Below are 22,819 nucleotides of genomic sequence, written 5' to 3' on the forward strand. Positions count from 1 at the left end.
TTTTGTATGACAATAGAGAATATTTCTTCAAAAAACATTGTATTAATGTTTTAACTTCACATGGAATTTCTTCTCAAATTTATTTCGGTTGCCGTCATCTAAGATTGCAATAACGTCCAGAGATCCATCCTCGTGAGCGATTGTATCTAGCACAGTACCATAATGATACAACCAGCTAAAAGTGACAATTATGAGATTAAGTTTGATGCTAGCTTTCAAGAAAATGTCTTAAAATATCACAAATTTTTAATACCTTAATTCTCCGCCTTGTTGATCGATGTTAACTTGAACACGTCGTCGATTAGTGGCTTCTAAAATTTTCCTTTCAATCAGATGACGTAATTCTTCAACACCAGTCCCCTTCGTAGCCGAAATGCTAAGAGCTTTCTCTTCAACTAAGTCATCCACGACTGGCTCCCTGAATAAAAAATCTGCAATATTGCGTGCGGTGTTATGTTTTAGAACAAAAATTGTGGGAAGTTTGAAAAAATAATAAACAAGGTTTTTCACGAAATAATACCTACCTCAGATCGATTTTATTAAGTACGTTAACCATATTACGCAGGAGGTCCGGATTTAGGTTTAACTTATTAAGTACATCTTCAACTGTTTTCTTTTGCAAATCAAATTCTGGGTGAGCGCAGTCTGACACGTGGAGAAGCACATCCTGAATCAAATATGAAATTGTCAATCAAAATAAAGACAGCCAGAAAGGTGGAGAGCGACGTATCACAAACCTACAGCTGTCTTAACGTCATCTAAAGTCGTCGAAAACGATTCCACTAATTCGTGTGGCAAGTCGGATATGAAGCCGACAGTGTCGATATAAACAAGGTTAAGACCACACGGCAACTTTCCGCGATGTGCCGTCGTATCGAGAGTGGCAAATAGTTTATCTTCAGGTTGCATATGAGCATCGTGAGATAGCAATTTCGCCAGTGTAGTCTTTCCTAGAAACAGCAAAACCATTCATTTTGACGACTACAATTATTCGTAAAGCTTAACAGCACACGCAAACCTTTTCGATTTATCAAGTTATCAGAGTGCCACGACTGTTGCAGATTTGAAGATAGGATACGCCTTGTTTTAATCATAACGTTGCAAACGGGGTAAAAGGAACAGAAAATCGTCTCAAACAAACATAGAAGAATTAATAAAAATGAAATACACCATTACAACTGTTTGCACACTTGCATCTTTCCCTGCAAGAATCAGATCTAAAATCATTTTTAAAATTTGAGCCTGAAAATATTCTTATTTCAACCACTTGCATTTAATTTTGATGGAGACCTAATTATAAATTAAAACTTTTAAAGTTCAATACTCCTAATAAAAATACTGAAATGATTTTTAGTTTCGAGTTTATGTTACATGTACACATATGTGTGCTCTGAGTGGATGGTGCATTTTAACTTTTCATTCCGCGAGAATTTTGATAGAAAGAAAAATAATTGCTCCGCTCTGCACAAAATAATCCGCCTAGTAAAAAGCCGGTTACTGCTTGTAAAAGGTTGCAGTAGAAAGAATGCTTGAGTGTAAATTACAGAGAGACACTGGCAAATGAACGTTTAGATGCTTTTCAATTTTTAGGTCCCTTAAATTGGAAAAAAAAACACAAAACAAAATTAAAAACATACCATAAGTATAAGGAACAATATAAGAATAGGTTTGAGATTAAAAATTCAATATATGTTACACAAATTCCTTAGTAAACTGCAAACATATCGATGTGACGCACCTGCGTTCGTGTAGCCTACCAAAGCAACTTGTGGAACTTTCTTTTTTATGCGCTCCGCTTTTGCCTGTGAACGCTGACCTTTGATGTGTAATAAAGACTTCTTTATTTTAGCCTCTGCGTCAGAGAGCTGACGTTTTATTTTTTCCATTTCTGTTTCTCCACCTCCAAAGCGACCTTTTCCACCGCCTCTCTGTTGATCATAGTGCAAATCGTCTGATGTGATATGGGTCCTAAAAAAACATTAATTATTTTATCTTATTTTCACACACCTACATATTCTAATAATGTGTTGATGTTAAACTTACAAGGTCAACTGTTATCACTAGAATTTACTAACTTACAAAGTCATGTGACTAAGATAGGAGACTTCAAAAAATCTTTAAGAAATATTTAAAGATGAATATAGAATTACAAACCGTAAGTATTGAACTTCTGCTAGTTGCACCTGTAGCTTGGCTTCTTTCGTTTTCGCTCTTTCTTTAAATAGTTCAAGTACAACACGATACCTGTCAAACACTTTGCATCCCCAAGCACTCTCAAGTTCTTTGATCTGCCTTAAAGTTAATTTTCCTGTGTTTAAAAAAACCATAGTAACACTATGCTTGTTAATCAGTTCTCTTATTTGCTCAGACAGCTCCAGAACTTTACCTGAACCAAAAAACATTTTAGGATTATGTTCATGTACAGATTCGATGGATGAGGAATGAACACCCCAGCTTTGCACACTTTCAATTAAGGCTTTTGCTTCAGCTAGTCTGTTATCAATTAATTTTGTTAGAAAACGTTCCTTTCCCCACTTAAAGTTTGGTTGTATTATAAAAACTTTTTCTGATTTTGCTGCATGTATTTTCAGTTCTTTAAAAATGTCTGAGTGGTTGTCTTCGAGATCACCAGCATCAACTGTAATTGGCTGAAAAATCAATGGTCTCTCTTCTCTATATGACAGGCTCTTCTTCTCATGAGATTTAACAGATTTAATCGCTTTAAACAAAAAAGGTGATTCTTTCTTTAGAGATTCTGCCACACCTTCTTGGTGAAGTATTTTATTTTTACTTTTTTTATGCTTTTCAAAGATACGTGAAAAATGTAAATATTGTCTATGTATAAACAGTTGTGACATGTTAAAACTGAACTTAGCATGGTTCAGGTGTGTTGGACAGACAGCTTGTCTCATGCATGACAACATATTTTCCCTTGATCAACTTCTATAAAGTAAAAATATATATAAATTAAGAAAATATATAAAGTGAAATTACATAAAAAGTAAACAATCTTTTCGCAAGCAATGAACATGTTGTCTATTGGTACAAAAAATTGAAAATTAAATCTGAGATTTTCATATCCCTTGCATAAACCTTATGATAACAAGTATTAGAAAAGATTAAAACTTTAGAACATTCTAAGTCTTTCCAAACAATTATGACTCGATTTCAAATAAGTTTTTTTAAAATGCACAAAAGTTTCTTAACTGCAAAAGTTTTTAGGACAAATATCTCGATCAGGATACAGTGTTTCTTACTTATTTAAAGGTGTTTGTCTACAAATATTTATATGGTTTCCCTGTTTGCAAAAAAGGGGATTTTTGGCTGAACTTACATTCGGACTATTGTTGTTTTGTTCTGCTTTAAATTGATTGTCATGTCAGGTTTGTTGTTGTAGGGTGTCTTCCAGTTTAACTAAAGACATATGGTGAGAACTCTCAATCAGAGTCAAAGCATTCAAAGTCTCCTGATACAAAGATCTCATGCACTTTTTTACTTTTCCATAAAATATGATAAACAATCTCACAAACATATTGTGTACTATTTAGAGCAAAATCTAACGTAACGTTTAACAGACTATTAGTCTGTTTTCAGTTTGTTGTATCTGATATGACAGCCCTGGTAAAATTCCAGGTTTTATTAAAATAAAACAGTAAACCTGGTCCCCCGGGCTTCTTCCTTTACATAAACTTATCCTGCTAGCACATTTTGTACCTGGCTTTTACTATGCTTGTATTTTCTAGGCTGTGTTAGCTATTGACAAGCCCAGTTTTCATCTGGAGTTATTTGCGTTAGGCAGGTGCATTCATCATCATTTTACGGCTTAATGTCTGTTTTCTATGCTAGCATTATGCCCTCTCCTAATCTGATCTAGACTGTGTTAATTCTAAACTCAAATTTGTCTGCATTGGGTCTGTCCATTTTACTTTCTGATAAGTTTTTCTCTGTCTACCTCTGTACATTACCCAAGGAAGTATAAAGTCTCCACACTTTCCTACCCAATTATCCTCCTTAATTCTTTTTAAGGCTCCCAACCAACTCAATTTTTTTATCTGTATATATAACATCTTTAATGCTAGGATTACCTAAGGACACTCTTTCTGTCTCTCTTATTTGGCCTAGATGGTATCATTAATTTAAATTTAAATTTATGTTATTGACGTTGTGATGTTTAATTTTTCGATTAACATTAAAGACATAACGTTCTCAGCAGCAGCAAAGGAAAATAAACACATTAACTAATACCTGACACAGACAGACACTCTTCATATTATTATATAGACTAGTCAATAAAGTCCGTGGAAAAATCCACGGAGGCAAAAGGATAATGAAAAAAAGCTTGTTTTAGATTTTTTGCTGACATCAGCAGTGAGAGGTTATCATATGTTTTTCAGGGAACACCTAAGGAGACACAAAGGTTTAAAAATTTTGCTGACGTCAGCAAAGATCATCGTATAGATCTGGAAACGCTGATCAAGAAAATGTATAGGATAATGTATCTTTGACAAACGGTTGCAGAGATATTTGGGTTTAAAAGTTTGTTGATGACATCATCAACCTGTCCATTTAGAAACGGATTCAGCAACCCATGTTTAAGAAACTTACTCAAATTGGTCCCAGGTGGTCCCTAAATACCCACGCGGTGAAAAATAACTGACGTCACCACCTCGTTTCCCAGTTATTTGGCCTCAAGTATTAAGTGCACTGTAATGGCTTCATTAGTTTAAAATAAGATATTGGTGTTAAAGTAGTGATATTGATGTTGCGCCGTAGCGTCATAAAATTTAACATTTGAGACATACTTCTTTCGGCTATATACTTCAAATAAAAATTTCGGCGACTTCAAAAAAAATGAACACATCCACTATGACCGTCACATACACTGCGTATTATTATATAAGATATACCCTGTCTATTATTTGCTGTAGGGGTCATTACTTAGATGGGGAGTCCTAAGTAAGTAAGTAATATATTTTATCGATAGTATATATATAAATAGTACAAATTTATAGACATGCCTGTAAAAATAGTAGTAAAAGTATTTAATGCTCATTTTGAGCAACACAGGCCCAATTATGAGTCGCGCTCAACTAGACGACTTCCTGCAACATTAAATGGACCACACATTGTGCTATCTCCCCAATTTCTCTCACCTGGTTTGGTTTAATCCGAGGCTAGGTAACATTCATTTGCCATATTGAATAACCACCAAGGAGAATCGAACCCCAGTCTTCTAAATATGCTGTTACAGTATAATTAATATGTTACCTTTAAATTAAATGTCTATCATCATCATCATCATCATTCTCGGCTTAACGTCCGTTTTCCATGCGAGCATGGGTTGGACGGGGTATATTAATGACCCTCTTCCAATCTGATCTAGACTGTGTTAGATCTAAACTCAACTTCCTCTCTATCAAGTCTGTTCTTATAACCTCCTGCCAAGTCTTTCTCGGTCTGCCTCTGGGCTTTGCCCCAGGAACTATCAAGTCTCTACACTTTCTTACCCAATTATCCTCCTCCATTCTTTCCAAGTGCCCCAGCCAATTCAATCTTCTTATCTGGATAACATCTTTAATTCTACAGAGACTTAGCCTGCTTCTTAGCTCAGGTTAAATAAGTGAATTACAGCCTAACTATGCTGTGCTATATTTCAAATGCTAATATACGACTCTTTTATTCCCTGGTCTTAAACTTTAAATGTTTACTTAGTGAAGGGCTTATAAGATACAGCTCGCTTTTAGTCAACGTATAGCTTAATTTTCTGCAAACAACCATATCACAACGAGCAGTGGAAACCTTGACTTGCTGCCATATTGCCTGTACAGGCGATAAGTATGTTACTTACAAGATGGATATTACACCTTATTTAGGCGAGGAAGTTTCCACATAAAAACACATGTTCCCTTCATCACTTTTTATTGGCTTAAATTAAATTTTATTTTGATATATTAATGTATATATTTTTAGAAAGCCTATATAATTACCTATATAATGGTATAAAAAGTATTAAGAAAAAATAAAATTTAAAGGTTTAATAGACACGAAAAAAAAAGACCCCTCTCCTAAAAAAAGATCTCTTTTACAAAACTATTAATTTCTCAAGTTTGCTGTTTGCTTTTTTGCGATCAGAAGACATTGATCTAAAAACGCTTTTTTAATTTTTTCTTATTGTTTTTTACTTTTGGAGTTATTTAGTATTTAGTATTAAAATTTTCCACAATTTTTAATTGTCTCAAGAAATAAAAAAAAAGCGTTTTTAGATCAAACATTCCTCTCATTAAAGATCAAACATTACTCTCCTAAAAATTTAACACTGTGAAAAAGAGCTTTTAAGTTTCTTACAGCAATCTTTTACTTCTGCATAATAATTGATCACTATGACTATAATGACTATTTGTTAACAGGTTTTTTTCACATCTTCTGTTTATGCTGCACGTGTTTGCTCACATTCGCAATTAAACACAGTTGAGTATTGTTTTGGATTTTCTTCTTTTTTTCATGATATAAAAGCTTTATGACGATGGGACATTTTTATTCGCTGTTAACTTATAAACTGGTTTTGCCATGTTTTTCACAGTAAATTATGTTCAACTTCGGAAGACAAAAAATAAAAATAAAAATATCCTTATGGGAAATAGGAGAAAAATTTCAAAAGAATCTTTTAACTGCATACGAAAATCATTTTTCCTCCTTGAGTTGGCTATCATTTATAACCTTGAACATAATTGAGTAGTAAAAATTAATACTTAAGATGATTATGTGTGAACAAATATTGGATCTTTATCGCATAAGAAAAATTAATCTATCTTAAATACATTTTTTTAAAAAAAATACTTTTGCACCATTTTAAAGCCCACATCTTTTTCTATCTAATCATGGAAAATTGTTTTCTAAAAAAATAACCCATTTTTTTTCGTATACTGACGCCTTCTGTGCCAATTTTGGAATAAGCAATTTGCTGCTTAAGTAGGATGTATTAGACGCCTAATTAAGAGGTGTAGTTCCTTTTATACTGTAACAGCATATTTAAAAGTTTTTCCTGACTGATTAAAGAGGGTGCTGATAAGCCGCAAACGCCCGCATATATAAGGGCGAGTTCGGGTGACTTTTCCAATTAAATTGGTGGTTGTCATCTGAAACCGCCCACACTTTCCGAACTCGCTTGGAACATTCCTGAAATGCAATTCCGGGTATCATACCATGCGGAAAATAGTTGGAAAAAGGCGCTTGAAGGTAAAAGAGTTAATAAAGTTTATATATAAGTTATTTATCAAGTAAATCTTATTGTAAACTATCAAAAACAGTTCAATTAAGGGGAATTAAGCCTCAAACTTAAATAGCATTATTTCGGTCACTATTATGTTCGTTTCACAAATTCTGGATTGATTTTAATATTAAAGTTACCCCTTTTACGAACGAACGGTAGGCGGCATTTAAATTTTCTGAGGCCACGGCTGATTCTGGATACTGATTATATCATGAAGTATCTTTCGCTGAAAAAGCATAAGCTTGCGCTGAGCGGAGCAGCGAGATATGGAAAATTCAAGCTCCTGCTCTGACTCTCCTATTTCAGAAGTAGAATATTCAAGTTTTGCCAAGAATTTTCCAATTTATTGAACTATAAGTTGAAAGATAACAAGTGCATCACGATGCACAAGGATTTTGAAATTTTATCTTTGAACCGCATAGTGTTAGAGACAGCCAGCATACAACATTTAATAAGTAAGTCTTTCTTCAAAAAACATATTTCTCATAAATATTTTCACAAACCATATTTCTCATAGTCACACATAAAAAAACGTTTTTATTACCTTCTCACTTTTTGCTTTATAATCTAACAGGTCCACGAGCTATGAAAATACACACCATCTCAGATTATTTAATTAAAAAATAATGTCATTCCTTGAATATCAAATAAAAGAGGAGGAGAGCCCATGTGCCTCAAATAACAATTTGTTTTAAAAAAGTTTTGATGAATGAATAATTTCTTTTGAATATTTTCTCCTGGTTTACACTATAACATAAACTTTGATTTCGTTGTAGAGAAATGAGGTACACCAGTTACCAACAGTATATACACGGTTTGGGTACATTATTATGAAAGGTGATTCCAGCTTGTGTTATGCGAAAAATAAGGAAAGAATTTACTGATCCAAATGGAAAATATACTGGTTTTAAAGAATTTGTTGACATATAACGGGACTTAGCATTTTCAAACAAACAATAACAATAACAAAAAAGCGACCTATGTTGTTTATCCATCTCAAACAACGCAACTTTTCGTCGCTACTGCTTGGTCGAGGAATCATAAGAAAGACTTCTTCACCTTTCCTTTCCCAGTACTATTTCTACAACCATAAGCTCTACAAGTAGGCTTCGTGTATGGTAGAAACATAAAATCAACAAATACGCTGTTAAGTGTGTTCAGATTGTGTAAACAACTTTAAAAAAAATTAAGAAGAGATCAAAAAACTCCATCTCCATCACAGATATTGTTTTGATTTTAACATGGCGATTACTGTTGTCAACTTTTAGGCTAGAAAAGGGATGTAAATTCAAAGAATTTCATTTTTTTTTATATATATACCATCAAAATCAGTAGGGTTTGTAACAGATATTTTCAAAGAAAAAAAATTTGGCTTAATTCTCCTTTAAAAACTTTACCACCACATAGTAAGTTTATTTTAATTTTTATAGTTTTTTAAATCATTAGTTTTTCTTTTCTTTTTCAGGCATTGTTCTGGTGTATGCAGGGTTTTTCAGGCAAATACTTGATTTCTTTTTAAAATTCTGAACTCACCCGCACTTTTAACGGCGTATGCGGCTTATCAGCACCCTTGTACTGACTAACCTAAGAGTTATAACCCCTACAAAAAAACTCTGCCTTAACTGGATGATTGCCTAATGTATGTAGAGATTTCACAACAGTATGTAAACATTACCAACCCAGCTAAAGACCTCGAAATAGGGGCTAGAATATTTATGAAGCATGTTGTTCCTGAATGATCTGTACTTGGCCCACTTCTTTTCTTGCTCTATATTAATGACTTACACGAAGCAATAAAATTTTCCCTAGTTCACCACTTTGCTGACGATACAAACTTGCTGCATTTTAATTTCTCATTGAAATCCCTCGTCAAAAAAGTCAATCTTAGATTCCTCTGGCACTGGCTCAGTGCTAACAAAATATCTCTTAATGCTAGTACAACAGAATATATACTCTTTAGACATCCCTCTAAACCCATTAACTGTGAAGTTAAGCCTTCTATTGGTGATGAAAAGGTTTTTCCTAGTGAAACCATAAAATATCTTGGTGCACTGCTTGATTCTAACCTAGGATGGAAGTCCCAGATTAATTCAGTTGCAACCAAACTGAAAAAGGTTAATGGAATCATTGCAAAAATAAGACATTATGTGCAGATGGATGTTCTTCTGTCAGTTTAATGCTCTTTTCCACCCAAATCTAAATTATTGCTCCTAAATCTGGGTTACAAGTGAACCGAATCACTGTCCTTCAAAATTGTGCTTTACGTCTTATGAATTTTGCCAACCACAGAACAATTGCAAACCAATGTAATAAAGATTTAGGCATCCTTAAATTCACAGATACTGTGAAACTGTAAAATGTAATATTTATTTATAATTTCACAACAATCTACCTGTTCCTCTGATTGGTACCTTTTCAATTGACTTCTCTCTCCTTCATAATACTCGTGCTAACAGCCTAGGCCTGAATTCGCGTGCTGTTCGTACTTGGTCTAGTTGTCAGAATGCCTTACCTGAAATAAGACTTTTACATCTTCTCTTGATTGCATAGACTTAAATCTCTAATAAAGCATACATTCTTGTCTAATTATGTTTAATTTATATATATCTAAAATTACTATTGTTCACAATCACTTTCACACCACTTTTTTTTTTTTGGGTTCGCCTGTCTGTCTTGTTTTGTAGTGTTGTCTGTGTAAATTATGAGTTTTGTATTGTCCACGGTGGCTGTCATACTTCGAGCTCTGCTAACTTTGGCAGTTTCCGGGGTTTCCCAGGGCATAATTTTTAATCAATAATGTATTTATCTCCTAGTAAACTGAAATATGTTTATTTCATTTATTCATTCATTCATTAGAATTGCACCTTTTCTGCTGAGAAACAATTTAGCATTTGTTTAGAGCGGTACTAGCTAGCTAGGATATATGGATAGCTAACTAAAGCTTTAAAATTAGAAAGTCTACTAAGCTACATATATAAATTATATCAAAACTAACTGGGATGGGTGCGATATAGGTTTAAGAAAAAAACGACCCTTAACTAAGACAATTTTTAAGACTGGAACGCTTTCCATGCTGGTTTGCACGGACCGATTTGCACGCAGTGTTTCAATGTTTACGTTTTGATATGATTTCCGCGCATGTGCAAAAAAAGACAAATAAAATGCAGACCTACTGCGAGCGCTTGGCTAAGAAGTTTTCGCCGTGGCTAAATCATTTCATTGAAAATGTATTAAGGTCGATTTTAAAAAAGATGCTTTCACTGTCAGAAATTTATTTGAAACAGACTATTACGACTTTCGCCTTTTGTTTTGCGCAAGGATTCTTAAGATAGAAACATCCGCGTCACGCTGAAAATTTTAGTTACTTTATGATCTTTTTTTAGGGGCATGCTGCCTTGTCCAAAGGGCTTTTTTAGAGAGGAAAGCGGTGGAGGTATTGGATTGCGCTTGCTGATATTTACACTCATTTTTCTCTTGTGATCTGCCCGTAACTAGCTACATATAGTTTATATATCTCAAGCCCATTAAAAACGGTATAAACTGAGAAACAAAATAGTATCAAATTCTTTTTTTCGCGAATTCGCGAAATTTAATTTTCGCGAATTATTAGGACTTGTCAACTTCGCCAAAATTAGTTCTCACGAAAGTAAAATTTTATTTTCAGAAATTCCTATCACGTTGAATATTTCTCTAAAAACATAAATCTCACGCTTCGCACACAAGAAAGTGTTTCCTACTTTAGCTTAAGTCACAATCTTTCTACGCTTCATCACAATCTTAGCCGGGTTCTTCACGGTCCTGACTCTCTTGCCAACTAAAATAGCTGTTTTCTTGAAGATATTTTGCGTCGCAACGACATCACATAAAAGCCACCCCGAAAGTTATTCCCAAGAATAGTGACTCGTGTGATAAACGAGTAGAAAAAAGCAGTCGTGTGTGGTTGCCACGTTGTCCTGCGTTGCATTTCTGTTAGTAATTGGCTGTCAAATAAATAAGTGTATGACAATATGGCAGGGACAAGTAGAAGACATATCTTGTTTATCATTAAATTCCTTAGATAAAATAAAACTTACTCAAAATCTATGGCGTGCATTCACAAAAAAAGATACAGAAGAAAAAAAAGCGATTTTGAATTGAAATACTTATCGGCATTGAAAATTATTCCAAGAGCATGTTTTTGTTTGAGAATAAAGTTAACTTCCGGTAACTCAAACCTCCAAGGGACTAATCTAGTAAGTTTTCACTGAAAGAAATTTCGTACGTCGGTTTGACTAACCTTGTTGATAGTTCTTGTTCAACAACTCGACTTCTTAGGTTGATGTATTTGTGAAGACAGGCTACGTTTTCACTAAACAACATGTACTCCCGGAGTAACTCCAGAAGTAACTTTTGTTAGGTGAATGTATTTATTTCTGACCTTTTTTTCCACTTCTCCAGCCATCCATCTGACGCTTTAAAATTTGTAAGATCAAAACTTTCAACATATTGAAGAGCTTTCTCTTTTATCATATTGACATAAAAAGCATCATTTGGCTTCTTTGTAAAGAGAACCATTTAAAAACAGCTTTTTCGAAATTTCTGGCTACATTACATACCAGTATTCATTTTTCGAACATTTATTTTCTACTTAGACACTAAAACGTTCGAGTTATCCGAAGAAATAAACTTAAGGGGGACCAAAACATGGTTCGAGAAAACGAATGTTCGAGTTATCCGGGTTCGAGTTAAGGTGTAGTTTTTATAAGGAAGTATTAAGAAATGTCCAAGGGACCGTAGAAAACAGTTCGAGCTAACAAAAGTTCGAGTTACCGGGAGTCTACTGTATATTTGTTTGCATTTATTTTTTACTTGCCAATATCCATGCTATATTTTCATATGTGGTATAACTATGTACGATACAGTGGTTTTACACATTTAAAATTTGATTACGGTTTACCTCAGGTAAGATTTTTGTCAAGTATTATACCAAGGTACTTTCATGCAGTTTTCAGGTTACCATTATAAAAGGAAAGTTTTAGGAGGATTAAGTGTCATACATGGCTCATGGAAAATTGTGTATTTTCTCTTATTAAGTTTCGCGATACAAGCTATTGCGATACAAAGTTTCGCGGCGCAACTTTCGCGATACAAAGTTTGGCTTATTCTTCAGATATAGTTTTAACCTTTTCACTTTTCAAACAGAAATCTCTCCGAAAAAAACAGAAAAGTATTTAGCGGCTACTCCATGATGTAGCAGACATATCTTTTTTCAGGTAATGGCTTTTTCAAATTTTCTCCTTACATTTACACCACCAAGATTTTTGTTGCAACAAGCGCACAGCTCTCATTAGCAGAATGTTTTTCCACAATAATTAGTGAGAAAAGTGTTGGGTTTAATCATAAGTTTTTGTTTGTAATTTTTTCATTAAAGATTACCTAAATTCGATTTAACGCCGTCCGAGATTGTTATAAAGAGAAAAAAGGCGTGGGGACGAGGTTGCGCCATCTTTTTTTAAAAAAAATACGCTTTTTGTTCTCGATGTTCTCGATCATTCTACAAAATACATTACAAGTCTATCATAACAAAAACAGCATCTCATTTCTCACGAAAGAAGAAAAATATTTGTTTTCGTTTGTTAGATATTTTCTCAATACTTTCGAAAAAATTCAAACATGTAAAAATCATTTGTTAAATTGAAAACGTGACAGTTATACAGAATATGGTTGTGTTTGAAAACATTCGAATTCGCATTTCATATTCGAATTAAAATATGCATTCGTTCGCACGTTACATTATTGCCATTTTTAGAAAAATGGCAGCTGCTATAAAAATTATACCGAAAGAGATGGTTTCGTTGCTAAGGTGATTGGGGAGCCGGCAAATTTTGTGACGCAAAGGAGATTCCTGTGCAGTAAAATGGTGTTAAGCGTAAACCACCTTCAAACCCAGGCCACTGAGTTATTTCGTTCATTTCTAAGGGCTTTTCGACATATACAACTATCCTGAAAAATTTTCAGAATAGCATAAAAAGTTTCTGTTCTCAAATTGACTATGTTGCCATTAATTATTTCTTATATTTCTCAAAAATATTATTAATTCGTTGAATACCTTTTTTCAAATAAGCAGGCAGCTGCACACTCTCCTTCTTAGAGGTTGTATTTCATGCTTAAGTTATCTGCTCAAGTGAAATAGAACGGTTCTCTATTAGACGCAGTGATAATAAAGATAAATAAAGGATAAAAAAAAGAAACAGTGCTAAGGCGTGTTATTAAGTTATCATTTTATTTACGATTTGAGAATATTTTTACTTCATATCTAGTTTACCTCTGCAATGGAGAGCACCTGGTAGCGGTATAGATGCAGGAATAAATAGATGCAGCAACCGATTGAAAGATGTTTACATAAACATCTCAGTGTGATATATTCTGAAAACAGAACGAGTTTTAAGTATTCTTAAAAATAATTTCAGTAAACACAACCAAACAGGTTATCTTTCACCTTCGCTGCGTAGAAGTGGAATTTATAACTCTTTCTCTCTTTTTTTTTTTGAATGAGTCGCCAAAAAAATAACGGCAGAAAATTACATTTTTAAAAATTGGGCTAAAATAAAAAAGTAATAATCACTCCACTTTACGACGTTTCGGCCGTTCGTTCGACAGCCAATTTCAAGTAAACAAGTCCTAGTACAATATGCTTTTAAATATACAATAACATGATACGATCGTGCCGATCAAAATTAAAAATCGATCAAAACGATCAAAATTATTCCAAGAGGCGCAAAAATGTTTGTACTTTTTATGATTTCTAATGCAACCAATGATTTCATTGATTGAAACAATTTCTTTGGTTTCACACTTCATCACATTTTTTAACTTTTTTTTCTTCACATGATTAAGGCTGATTTTGGTATAAAAAAAATAAATTTTAAATTGGTCCTCTCAAGTGCTACGGGGCAAAATTTGTTTCCATCTCCTGTCTCACACAGGTGCAAGCTCTTCGCAGTGTGGTGACAATATATTTTCTGTAATGTTTCAAACTTGTGTATGTTTGTCTCTGTGTGAGTTCCTTTCATTTTATTCAAGTGGTATTTTTACTTCTTTTACAGCGCTCAGCGTGAAAGCCATGGTAAGATGCAGTATATCTTTAAGAAGTAGTAAATACACCGCTAGTGACCTGATACAGCACGCGCATGAAAATCGGGAAGGGAATCTCCTTTTCAGAGAGATAACTCGAACAAAGAAAAAGCGATGACCGTGTTTCCATTTTTAGGTTTATCCAATCACCTGTTTTAAAAATTCAAATTATTCAACCAATCGTATTAAGTGTCGTAAAAATGCAGCCAATCAGAAAGCTGCTATTATGTATTGAAACCACTGAAGCGTAAGGAAACAACTTCAACCCGTCCGTTTTAAACAACATTCGGGGTTGGCAAAGAAATGCACAAGGAGATGGTGTCGAGAAAGTTTATCAAATATAATTATGTCTATTATCACTAATTGCACGTAAAACCAACGTCGCCTCTGTTTTGTTAACTCCACACATAACCATATATGTAGACGTAACGCAGCTCCGATCATCCTGTAAATAGTAGTTTTAGTTTACTTCAAGAAAATGTACAGTCAATATGGAAACAATAACATTTGCGATCTCGACGCGATTACAGTGCATGATATTGACTTCGATATCGGCTCGTCAAATGCTTGTTATGGTCAGTTTACCTATGGAGATTACTTGCAGGAACTGCAAGAATTGGAGCAAGGACGAACGCCCATGAAAATCGATCGGCAATCCATAACAAGAGACATATCAAATTTACATTGGGTGCATAATGTGGGTTTACCGGTCGACCAACAGCCCACTAGACAGCCGACCATTTCCCTGATGGTCGACCCAAATACAAATATGCCGGTGCAATTTTCCACCAACCGGACGAACATTCAAACAATGACACCGCAAAGTATCGCGTATATGACCATCCCGCAATCATTACCGCAGCAACATCAAGCACAGACGCTCTATCAGAGAGCAGAGATGCACCAACAGAATTTAATGCACCATCAAAAATATGTGCATGAAAAAGGAAAGGAAAACGGAACGCCCGGACAAAAGGTTTTTCCGAAGCCTGTTTTTTCATATTCTTGTTTAATAGCTATGGCGTTACGAAATAGCGATCATGGTAGTCTTCCGGTCAGTGAAATATACAAGTACATGCAGTAAGTGATGTTTCTGTTCTTTTTGTTGTTGTTTTGTCCGATCACAGTTAGCTTTAAGGATTTTTTGTCTTAACAAAAGGGATTTTAGTTTGCAAGAAGATGCTTGCTAATTTATTCATTTTTCACAGAAACTAATACAGGTAGTGCAACATATCTGAGACGAAAAATATGGATGTAGAATAAAAAATTGCTGACTGTTCATTTGCCTACCCACCGTTATCTTTTTGAATGGTGAACAGTTAGAACTCCACCGTTTTGATATCTTTTACATGAAATAACATTTGTTGTCTAAAAAACTCAAAGGAGAAGAGCTTTGTATCAAAACTACCCGCGAATGAAAGCATTCATTCATTGAAAATTTGGGGTGTTCTATTGGTTAATAATTGAAGAGGTGTGCACGTGGTGGTTATATTGACACATCACGTGACCTCAACTGAAACAACATAATATAAAAATATATAAAACGTGATGCAGTAAATGTAGATATGTGAAAACTGGGCACGAGTATTCGTTACGTCATGTAATGGCATGCTGTTCGTACATTTTATAGAGATTGCTAATTCTTCTATTATTTGTAAGTTCTAATACCATCGAGTTAGTTGTGGACAAGCTTTCAATCACACACTTTTTTTAAATCTAACAGCATATATTATTCTTTTTAATTTCAGGTCTCGTTTCCCATATTTCAAAACAGCGCCCGATGGATGGAAAGTATGATACGAGTGGAATTCCTTTCTTTTTTTTTTTTCTTATTATTGTATCTCTTTAATAATAGCCGTCGTCTGTCTGTCTGTGTGTCCGCAAAAGCGCCGTCCCGTAACGGAAACACGGAATTTTTAAAATGCGCACCAATACCAAATGCGATATATTTTTGTCCACTTTATTGCAATGGGTAAATTTAAAGGACGGGTGACCCCGTGGATTTTTCCACGGGCTAACAACTAGTTCTTTAAATATTTCTTTACATTGATACAATTGCGTAATTGAATTAAACTAGAAAATGCTCAAAAGATCGCGTTAACAAAAATGGGGTTCGAATCTCTCAAACCGTTGTCAGCCGAAACAACTTAGCTCGGACAGCCTGACAGCCTCTTTATACATTCTTTTAGACTTTTTGTTCCCGTTTTCTTCCCGGAAAGGTCCCGAATGTCAGGCAGGCCGCGCTAAAAAAACCTATATATCGATTAATGCATTTCCTTATTGATTTTCTAAAATCTCAGGACTATCCTTCGCCACAAAAACTGTTGATGTGTCTCTGAAGTCAACATACTTCGCTTTGAAAATTTTCTGTACGTTACTCAGTCAATATAATTATTTTCTTTTAGAATTCTGTTCGACACAATCTTTCTTTAAATAAAGCGTTCTGTAAATTAGAACGACCAGACGGCACTTCTCAGAGAAAAGGTTGTCTGTGGTCACTCAAACCTGAAAAGAAAGATCAACTGCGAAGGGAAATACGCAAATGGAAAAAGAAGCATCCTGAGGCGATAAAAGCTAGCATGGCTAACCCTGGTGAGTGTGAATGACGTGTTTTTAAAGCTGGAGTTACATGGGACAAATACAGTCATAAGGAAAATATTTCCTCTTATTTCGGCAGCGGGTCTTAAGAAACTTTCGCGTCAAGAAAATTGCTTTTTTAACGTCAACAAACCAAATCTTTCTATATCCAAAAGGGTAATTTGATACCAGAAAATAATTATAAACGCGTAAATTGAAAAAAACTCGTCTCGCGAAAAACGTAACCCCGTCCCAAGCGATTAAACTATGCCTATACAGAACATCGTACATTGAAGCAGCTCCACACGCACCTTAACAAAATATATATGACAGATTCTTCTTTAGACGAGTTAAGTTTGTCCAGCGACTCCTTAGATGACGATTCAATGGATGATACAAAAACACCGTCACCCGAACATACCGTACCCGAGTCCACAATGCCGGAACCGGCGCCAACTCCAACACCTATCCCCATGGAGGAAATGAAAGTAGACATAAAGGAGGAGCCGATAGACGAAGTGGCGGTGGAAAACGCAGCCAAAGAACTGTTTGGTAACGACTTGTTGTTTAATCAGGATGACTTGCACGCTGAAGAATTTTGGAACGACCTGATTGACAGTAGCGAAAATTCCCAACTCATTGGTCTACACGATCAAAATAAGTTCCTCACAGACGATTTGGTTGAAGTTGAAAGTTCAATCAAGTTAGAAGGTTCGTCTCCTGCGACGAATTTCTTTAGTTCAGCGGTGCATCCTCCAACCTTAGCTGGTTTCTAAGCAACACGTATTAAATAGGAAGTAAGTCAGAAAGCTGATTGGTTGATCCAATCATTTTATCATGTCACTGGATTCATCTTGCAAGCAACACGCCACAGCTTCTCTCAAATACGATACAGAGCACACGGTGATGGCAGTGTGAGCAAAATTGAGGATTCGGTTACATGAAATCAAACAATATGATTTTATTTACATTTTTTATTCTTTTTTAAATTCTTTGTTACATATAATTTTTATTGCACTTTTTTAGAGTTTATGTTTGTTTACTTCTTGGTAAAATGTTGCTATGGCAACGTATTGTCACGTGTTTAAAGCACTATGTATGATGTATTGAAAGTTTTTTTTGTACGAAACCACGTGCGAAGTTGTTTTAAAGGAAACTAGGAACGAATTTTGTTTTGTTATTTGTGCAGCCAAATTTGTTTTTAGAGTGTATTATGTTTAGCACATGTCTTTTTCTGTTTATTTCAAATTTTGTTTTTTCTCTTCGTTGTATGTGTGTGTTGTGGTGATCAAGTGACTTGTAAATGTCTTGTTTAACCAGTTTTTTATAGCTTGCATTTTTACAATTCACGCGATGATAAACGAGTCAGCATTAGAACGCACTGCATAATGATAGAAAGCACTTTTTGTTTTTTGTAAATAAATTTTGTCATATTTACATGTTTATATCGCGATGTAAATAACATTTTTTTAAAAAATATTAGAAGTATTTATTTCGTGGAGCACAAGAATTTTTTAGCTTATGACAATTTTTAAATATTATTTGACGAGTGGATGACCGTTAGTTTGTTCTTTTAAAAGATGGCTTTTACTAGGAAAAAAGCAAAAAAAAGAGAGATTAAGTTGATTATGTCACACAGTTCTATACAAAGCTGAAGTAATCCACAGTACCTATGGCATATAACAGCACCATGTAGTCCACACATGAATCATTTTGTCCACATGCAACATGCTAAAAATTTTAAAACGCACGTTAGAAATGCTTCGGGTAACTGGACACCAAGTTGCTGTTATACCGCTGTACATATTTATTTATTTTGTTAGAAATGATCAATAGAAAATTTTATTTATAAATTTATCTTTATACCATATCAACCTAATTTCCAGACCTTTTTTCTATCCATATTTTATGCATATTTTCAATTTAATACGAGGTCTGGTCTTTTATATATTGTATTTATTAAATTTTGACGAAACCTTAAAACAACCAAAAAAATAAAATTTATAGCAATTTATCTATTTATAGGCTTTTCACAATTTTTTCATCAATAAAAACAAGGGAAAGTAAATTCAAATGTCTATTGTTTATTTTGGGCGGTAGAGAGCGGCGTTGAGGGACGGCGAAGTAAGCGGGTTGTTTGAAAGCAGATTAAACATATCTCCTTTCACTCAAAGAACGAAAGTTTCCCATTTCTACAGTTTAAATTAATTTTAATAAGTCTTCAACAAAACCAACATAGCGAACAGACGAAAACAGAAAATGCATATTTATACATCCGAAGATTTGAAAACCTTAGAAAGTAATTATCACTGTTCTCACATTACTGACGAAAAAACACTTAATATAGTTTGCGAAGTAATTATTTGCGGAAGAAATTTTTGCAAAACTTTACTTAATTTTCGCAGATACGAACCGAACCCGCAAAATCAAGTTACGCGAAATTTAGAAATCAGTTATTCGCAAAATGTTTAATTTTTTTGTCCTTTCATTTCCTGTAGGATCATGCCATTGAGATTTTGGTTTTTTATTTGAAAATAAAATTATTTCTGAAAGCTATGTGAAGTAAAATATTGATTTTGTCTTGGGAAAATGTAGTTATTCACAAAAAAATGAAGTATTTTGGGACCACTCATCTCTAAACGTAAGTTTCGCAAATATTTTGGTCCCTTAAGATACAAGCATAAACTTTTTGTCAGCTGTTCGCATGGTTGCATGAAAAGCAGCACATACTATAGATGCGAATACAATATTAAAAGATATCTTATAACGAAAAATGATATTAGTTGGAGACCAGCTCTAGAAAATATATACAATTGAATATAAAAAATACAGATCACTTAAAAAATATAGACAAAATATAATTTGTGTTACGCAGAATAAGTAAAAAAAACAACAGAAATATTGCTAATCGCTTGCCACAAAATCTTCGCATTCGATATACAGTAAAAAGAATGGAATAGAGCGCACCTCCATTGATGAGTCGCACCATTATGAGTTCTAATTTTTCGTCATTATGTGTTCTTGACAAATGGATGCTTTAACATTTCTTCGGCAGACGGTCTTATATTCATATCCCTAGTTAAAAATGCACACTATAAATACTGTTACTTTAAGTCCCTTTACTGATATATTTTTTAATGTGCTTTTTAACTTATAATACACATTTTTGTGTCAGAAGAACACTAGCCTGGAAAGTATATCGAGAAAATGTGAATATAAGCTTAACATGGCCACCAGGCTAAATGTCAACATACTACGTAGATTTCAAACTTTGCAAGTAGTCTTCATATCAGGTATTAAGTCAACATATCTTTAAAAAAATCTGCTGTGAAAGACGTGTTTATTATAAAAACCTGAATAACTGAAACTTTAAGAATATACAAATGGATTTGGTTGCAACAGCAAATCTTGTAGAGACTTCCTAAGAAGGGAAGTGGCGCGAGAGTAAGGACTCGCTTACACAGCTAAACGAGCAAATGAGTTTACCTTACTAAACAAGCTGCAACAAATGATCTTGCTTCTGCTGAGTGATTTGCGTCTAATTCTGGTGGATGGTTTGTGTTCTCTGCGATGGCATACATTGCTGCGTATGGCGGATACTCACTCCTGCACAGAAAGAAAGGTATTTTTTACATGGAGTATGTATAATATATTGAGACTCTGCTCTCTGCGATGGCGCAAATTGCTGCATATAGCGGACAATCACTCCTGCACAGAGAGAGAGGTATTTTTCACATGGAGTATAATATATTGAGTCTCTGTTCTTTGCGATGACGCACATCGCTGCTTCCGTTTGTAGCCACTCCTACACAGAGACAAATGTGCATTTGACTTCGAGTATATAACGTTCGCGCACAGATCAATAGTAGAAAAAACTTTACGCAGACGAAACCTTTTAAAATGACTTTTCTTTATAAAGCTTGTGCATCCCTGTTAAATTCTCTATCGCAAAATTAAAACCACGCAAAAAAATCGGCTCGCACTTGATGGCGTATACATGAAGCTACTTACCATGGTGGTTTCCCAGTAGCCATTTCCATGACTGTGCAGCCGACGCTCCTGTTAAAACAAAGAAATTCAGTTATATGTTTCGACAAGAATTTTGCTTGTAGATAGCCAGTTTACTTTTTTCTTCTGCCTTTATGATAACTATCTGGATGCTAATTAAGTGTTGCATTAACATTTTGAAATTAGTGTTAGATTTTAACTTGATAATACACTAACAAAGTGAGACACACCAATTGCTAATTTCTTATGCAGTTCACCTTTGTTTCATACTTCTGAGAAAGAAAGAGAAAAAAAGAGGAAGGAAGCTCAAAAAAAATGTAGATTTTGTAAAAAGTACATTAGCGCGTTAGGCTGAATGTTCCTACTTAAATTACGATGACTAAAAAATCAACTACATGAGAAAGGTTTTCGTTTGTGACATTATATTAGTTTGTTAAGGAAACACGTTTATCGTGGCCGCACTTACCATATATCAGACTTATGATTACACCCAGTACCTTGTATCACTTCAGGTGCCATCCAATATGGCGTTCCCTTTACTGATTTCAGTAAAACGGTAGATCCAAGACTTAAACTCTAAACAATATTGACAAATTAAATTTAAAAATGTGGAAGTGAAAATTCTTGCACACAAAAATGTGTATAGCAGTAGGGTACAAAGGGGAAAATTTTTTTTTAACTTTGAGCTGTGTGAAGGTCACAATTTCTTTAGCGCGGCACAATTTTTTGAAACACTTTAGTAACAGAAATATGTTTGAAACATACCAGTTCTTTCGCACATCCAAAATCGATCAGTTTAATTGTTCCTTTTACAGTGATTAAAATATTCGCGCCTTTGATATCTCTGAAAATTAAAAAGAAATAAAAAATACATTATTATTGTAACTCAATGAACTTCTTGATAAAATTAAGGCTCTATTTACAAGGGACAATTTACAATATTATATTTTATTTAAACCAGCAGATGATGCATTGTTTACACTGTATACATCTTACCCAAAACAAAAGATAAGGAGCTATTTTCAATACAGTCACTGAGGAACAGAAAGCACTGATTAAACTGTACACTTTACTTTACACTAAACCCAATACATAAGATAAGACACTGTTTACACTTTTACCTATGTATCACTCCTTTTATATGAAGATAGTGAACTCCTGACAGAATTTGATAAGTGAATTTCTGAAACACCACCTCTTTCAATGATCCAAAACTAAAGAGAAAAGGGCGCAGAAAAAGAAGAGTCAAGAGAGGAGGAGAGTTGCATGTGAAGAGAACTAGATCTAATAGAAATAAGATTGTTGGCTAAATCCATTGCATAACTTTGGTTGGGAAAAATTAATAAAAAAAAAAAAATATAAATGAAAGTTCAAACCTTGATATCAAATTAGACAATGAACCCCCAGCTATATACTCCATAAAAATATATATAACATTGTCTTCAAGAGCTGTTCCGATGAATCTGAAGAAAGAAATGATTAGCTTGGATTTTAGCCAAAAATATTTGGAATTTAGAAATTTGTTGATTTCGTAGCAGTTAATTGTGCAAAACATTTCAATATTATTATATATACCTAATAATATTGCGATGACGTAATCCTTTTAATATGTTGATTTCGTCCTGAAGCTTTTTATAATTCTGAAAAAAAATTAGATTCATATGCTAGTTTTTACATGCTGACAGTTGAAGTAACAAGCTGTTGAGATAAAGCAAAAGATATACAAGCTGTTGAGGTAAAACGAAAGATATACAAGCGGTTGAGGTAAAGGAAAAGATATACAAGCTGTTGAGGTAAAACAAAAGATATACAAGCTGTTGAGGTAAAACGAAAGATATACAAGCCGTTGAG

General features: G+C 34.1%; 3 protein-coding genes across 6 annotated transcripts in view; 1 reads left to right on the forward strand and 2 right to left on the reverse strand.

Moving 5' to 3' along the window:
• On the reverse strand, window positions 1-3,470 carry LOC130628827 (putative GTP-binding protein 6). Its single transcript, XM_057441847.1, has 7 exons — window positions 3,335-3,470; window positions 2,155-2,943; window positions 1,739-1,968; window positions 742-950; window positions 525-667; window positions 254-418; window positions 1-175 (listed from the first exon to the last, which is right to left on the reverse strand). The coding sequence occupies exons 2-7, from the start codon at window positions 2,922-2,924 to the stop codon at window positions 43-45; spliced, it is 1,650 nt and encodes a 549-aa protein (XP_057297830.1). The 5' UTR covers window positions 2,925-2,943; window positions 3,335-3,470; the 3' UTR covers window positions 1-42.
• LOC130628826 (mitogen-activated protein kinase kinase kinase 19-like) overlaps window positions 3,396-22,819 on the reverse strand; it is a 26,137-nt gene continuing 6,713 nt past the window's right edge. The window contains exons 2-10 of one of the 3 annotated variants that reach the window (XM_057441846.1): window positions 22,544-22,608; window positions 22,345-22,431; window positions 22,090-22,182; window positions 21,734-21,812; window positions 21,435-21,544; window positions 20,972-21,019; window positions 20,447-20,566; window positions 19,928-20,035; window positions 3,396-3,414 (exon numbers count right to left, since the gene is read on the reverse strand). In XM_057441846.1, the coding sequence (XP_057297829.1) occupies window positions 19,972-20,035; window positions 20,447-20,566; window positions 20,972-21,019; window positions 21,435-21,544; window positions 21,734-21,812; window positions 22,090-22,182; window positions 22,345-22,431; window positions 22,544-22,608 (666 nt within the window). In that variant the 3' untranslated portion in view covers window positions 3,396-3,414; window positions 19,928-19,971. Of the gene's footprint in view, window positions 3,415-18,362; window positions 18,692-19,724; window positions 20,036-20,446; window positions 20,567-20,971; window positions 21,020-21,434; window positions 21,545-21,733; window positions 21,813-22,089; window positions 22,183-22,344; window positions 22,432-22,543; window positions 22,609-22,819 lie in introns of those variants that run through there. The other 2 variants (XM_057441845.1, XM_057441844.1) reach the window with 2 other exon arrangements.
• On the forward strand, window positions 14,645-18,970 carry LOC130628828 (forkhead box protein N4-like). 2 transcript variants are annotated; one of them, XM_057441848.1, is made up of 4 exons: window positions 14,645-15,463; window positions 16,132-16,174; window positions 16,789-16,975; window positions 17,294-18,970. In XM_057441848.1, the coding sequence occupies exons 1-4, from the start codon at window positions 14,862-14,864 to the stop codon at window positions 17,734-17,736; spliced, it is 1,275 nt and encodes a 424-aa protein (XP_057297831.1). In that variant the 5' UTR covers window positions 14,645-14,861; the 3' UTR covers window positions 17,737-18,970. The 2 variants fall into 2 exon arrangements, with proteins under 2 accessions (XP_057297831.1, XP_057297832.1); XM_057441849.1 differs by having other exon boundaries at window positions 14,646-15,463; window positions 17,306-18,970.

The sequence above is a fragment of the Hydractinia symbiolongicarpus genome, chromosome 15, assembly GCF_029227915.1.
Source record: "Hydractinia symbiolongicarpus strain clone_291-10 chromosome 15, HSymV2.1, whole genome shotgun sequence".
In the NCBI taxonomy this organism is placed as follows: Eukaryota; Metazoa; Cnidaria; class Hydrozoa; order Anthoathecata; family Hydractiniidae; genus Hydractinia; species Hydractinia symbiolongicarpus.

Bases quoted from the DNA above. Each gene is read 5' to 3' on its own strand.
- LOC130628827 (XM_057441847.1), bottom strand. From the start codon at position 2,924: ATGTTGTCATGCATGAGACAAGCTGTCTGTCCAACACACCTGAACCAT. The intron at 668-741 runs GTAGGTTTGTGA...TATTTGATTCAG, and splicing joins TAGATGACGTTAAGACAGCT to GATGTGCTTCTCCACGTGTC. The intron at 176-253 runs GTATTAAAAATT...TGTCACTTTTAG, and splicing joins CAACAAGGCGGAGAATTAAG to CTGGTTGTATCATTATGGTA.
- LOC130628828 (XM_057441848.1), top strand. From the start codon at position 14,862: ATGTACAGTCAATATGGAAACAATAACATTTGCGATCTCGACGCGATT. The intron at 16,175-16,788 runs GTATGATACGAG...ATTTTCTTTTAG, and splicing joins CAGCGCCCGATGGATGGAAA to AATTCTGTTCGACACAATCT. The intron at 16,976-17,293 runs GTGAGTGTGAAT...TATATATGACAG, and splicing joins AGCTAGCATGGCTAACCCTG to ATTCTTCTTTAGACGAGTTA.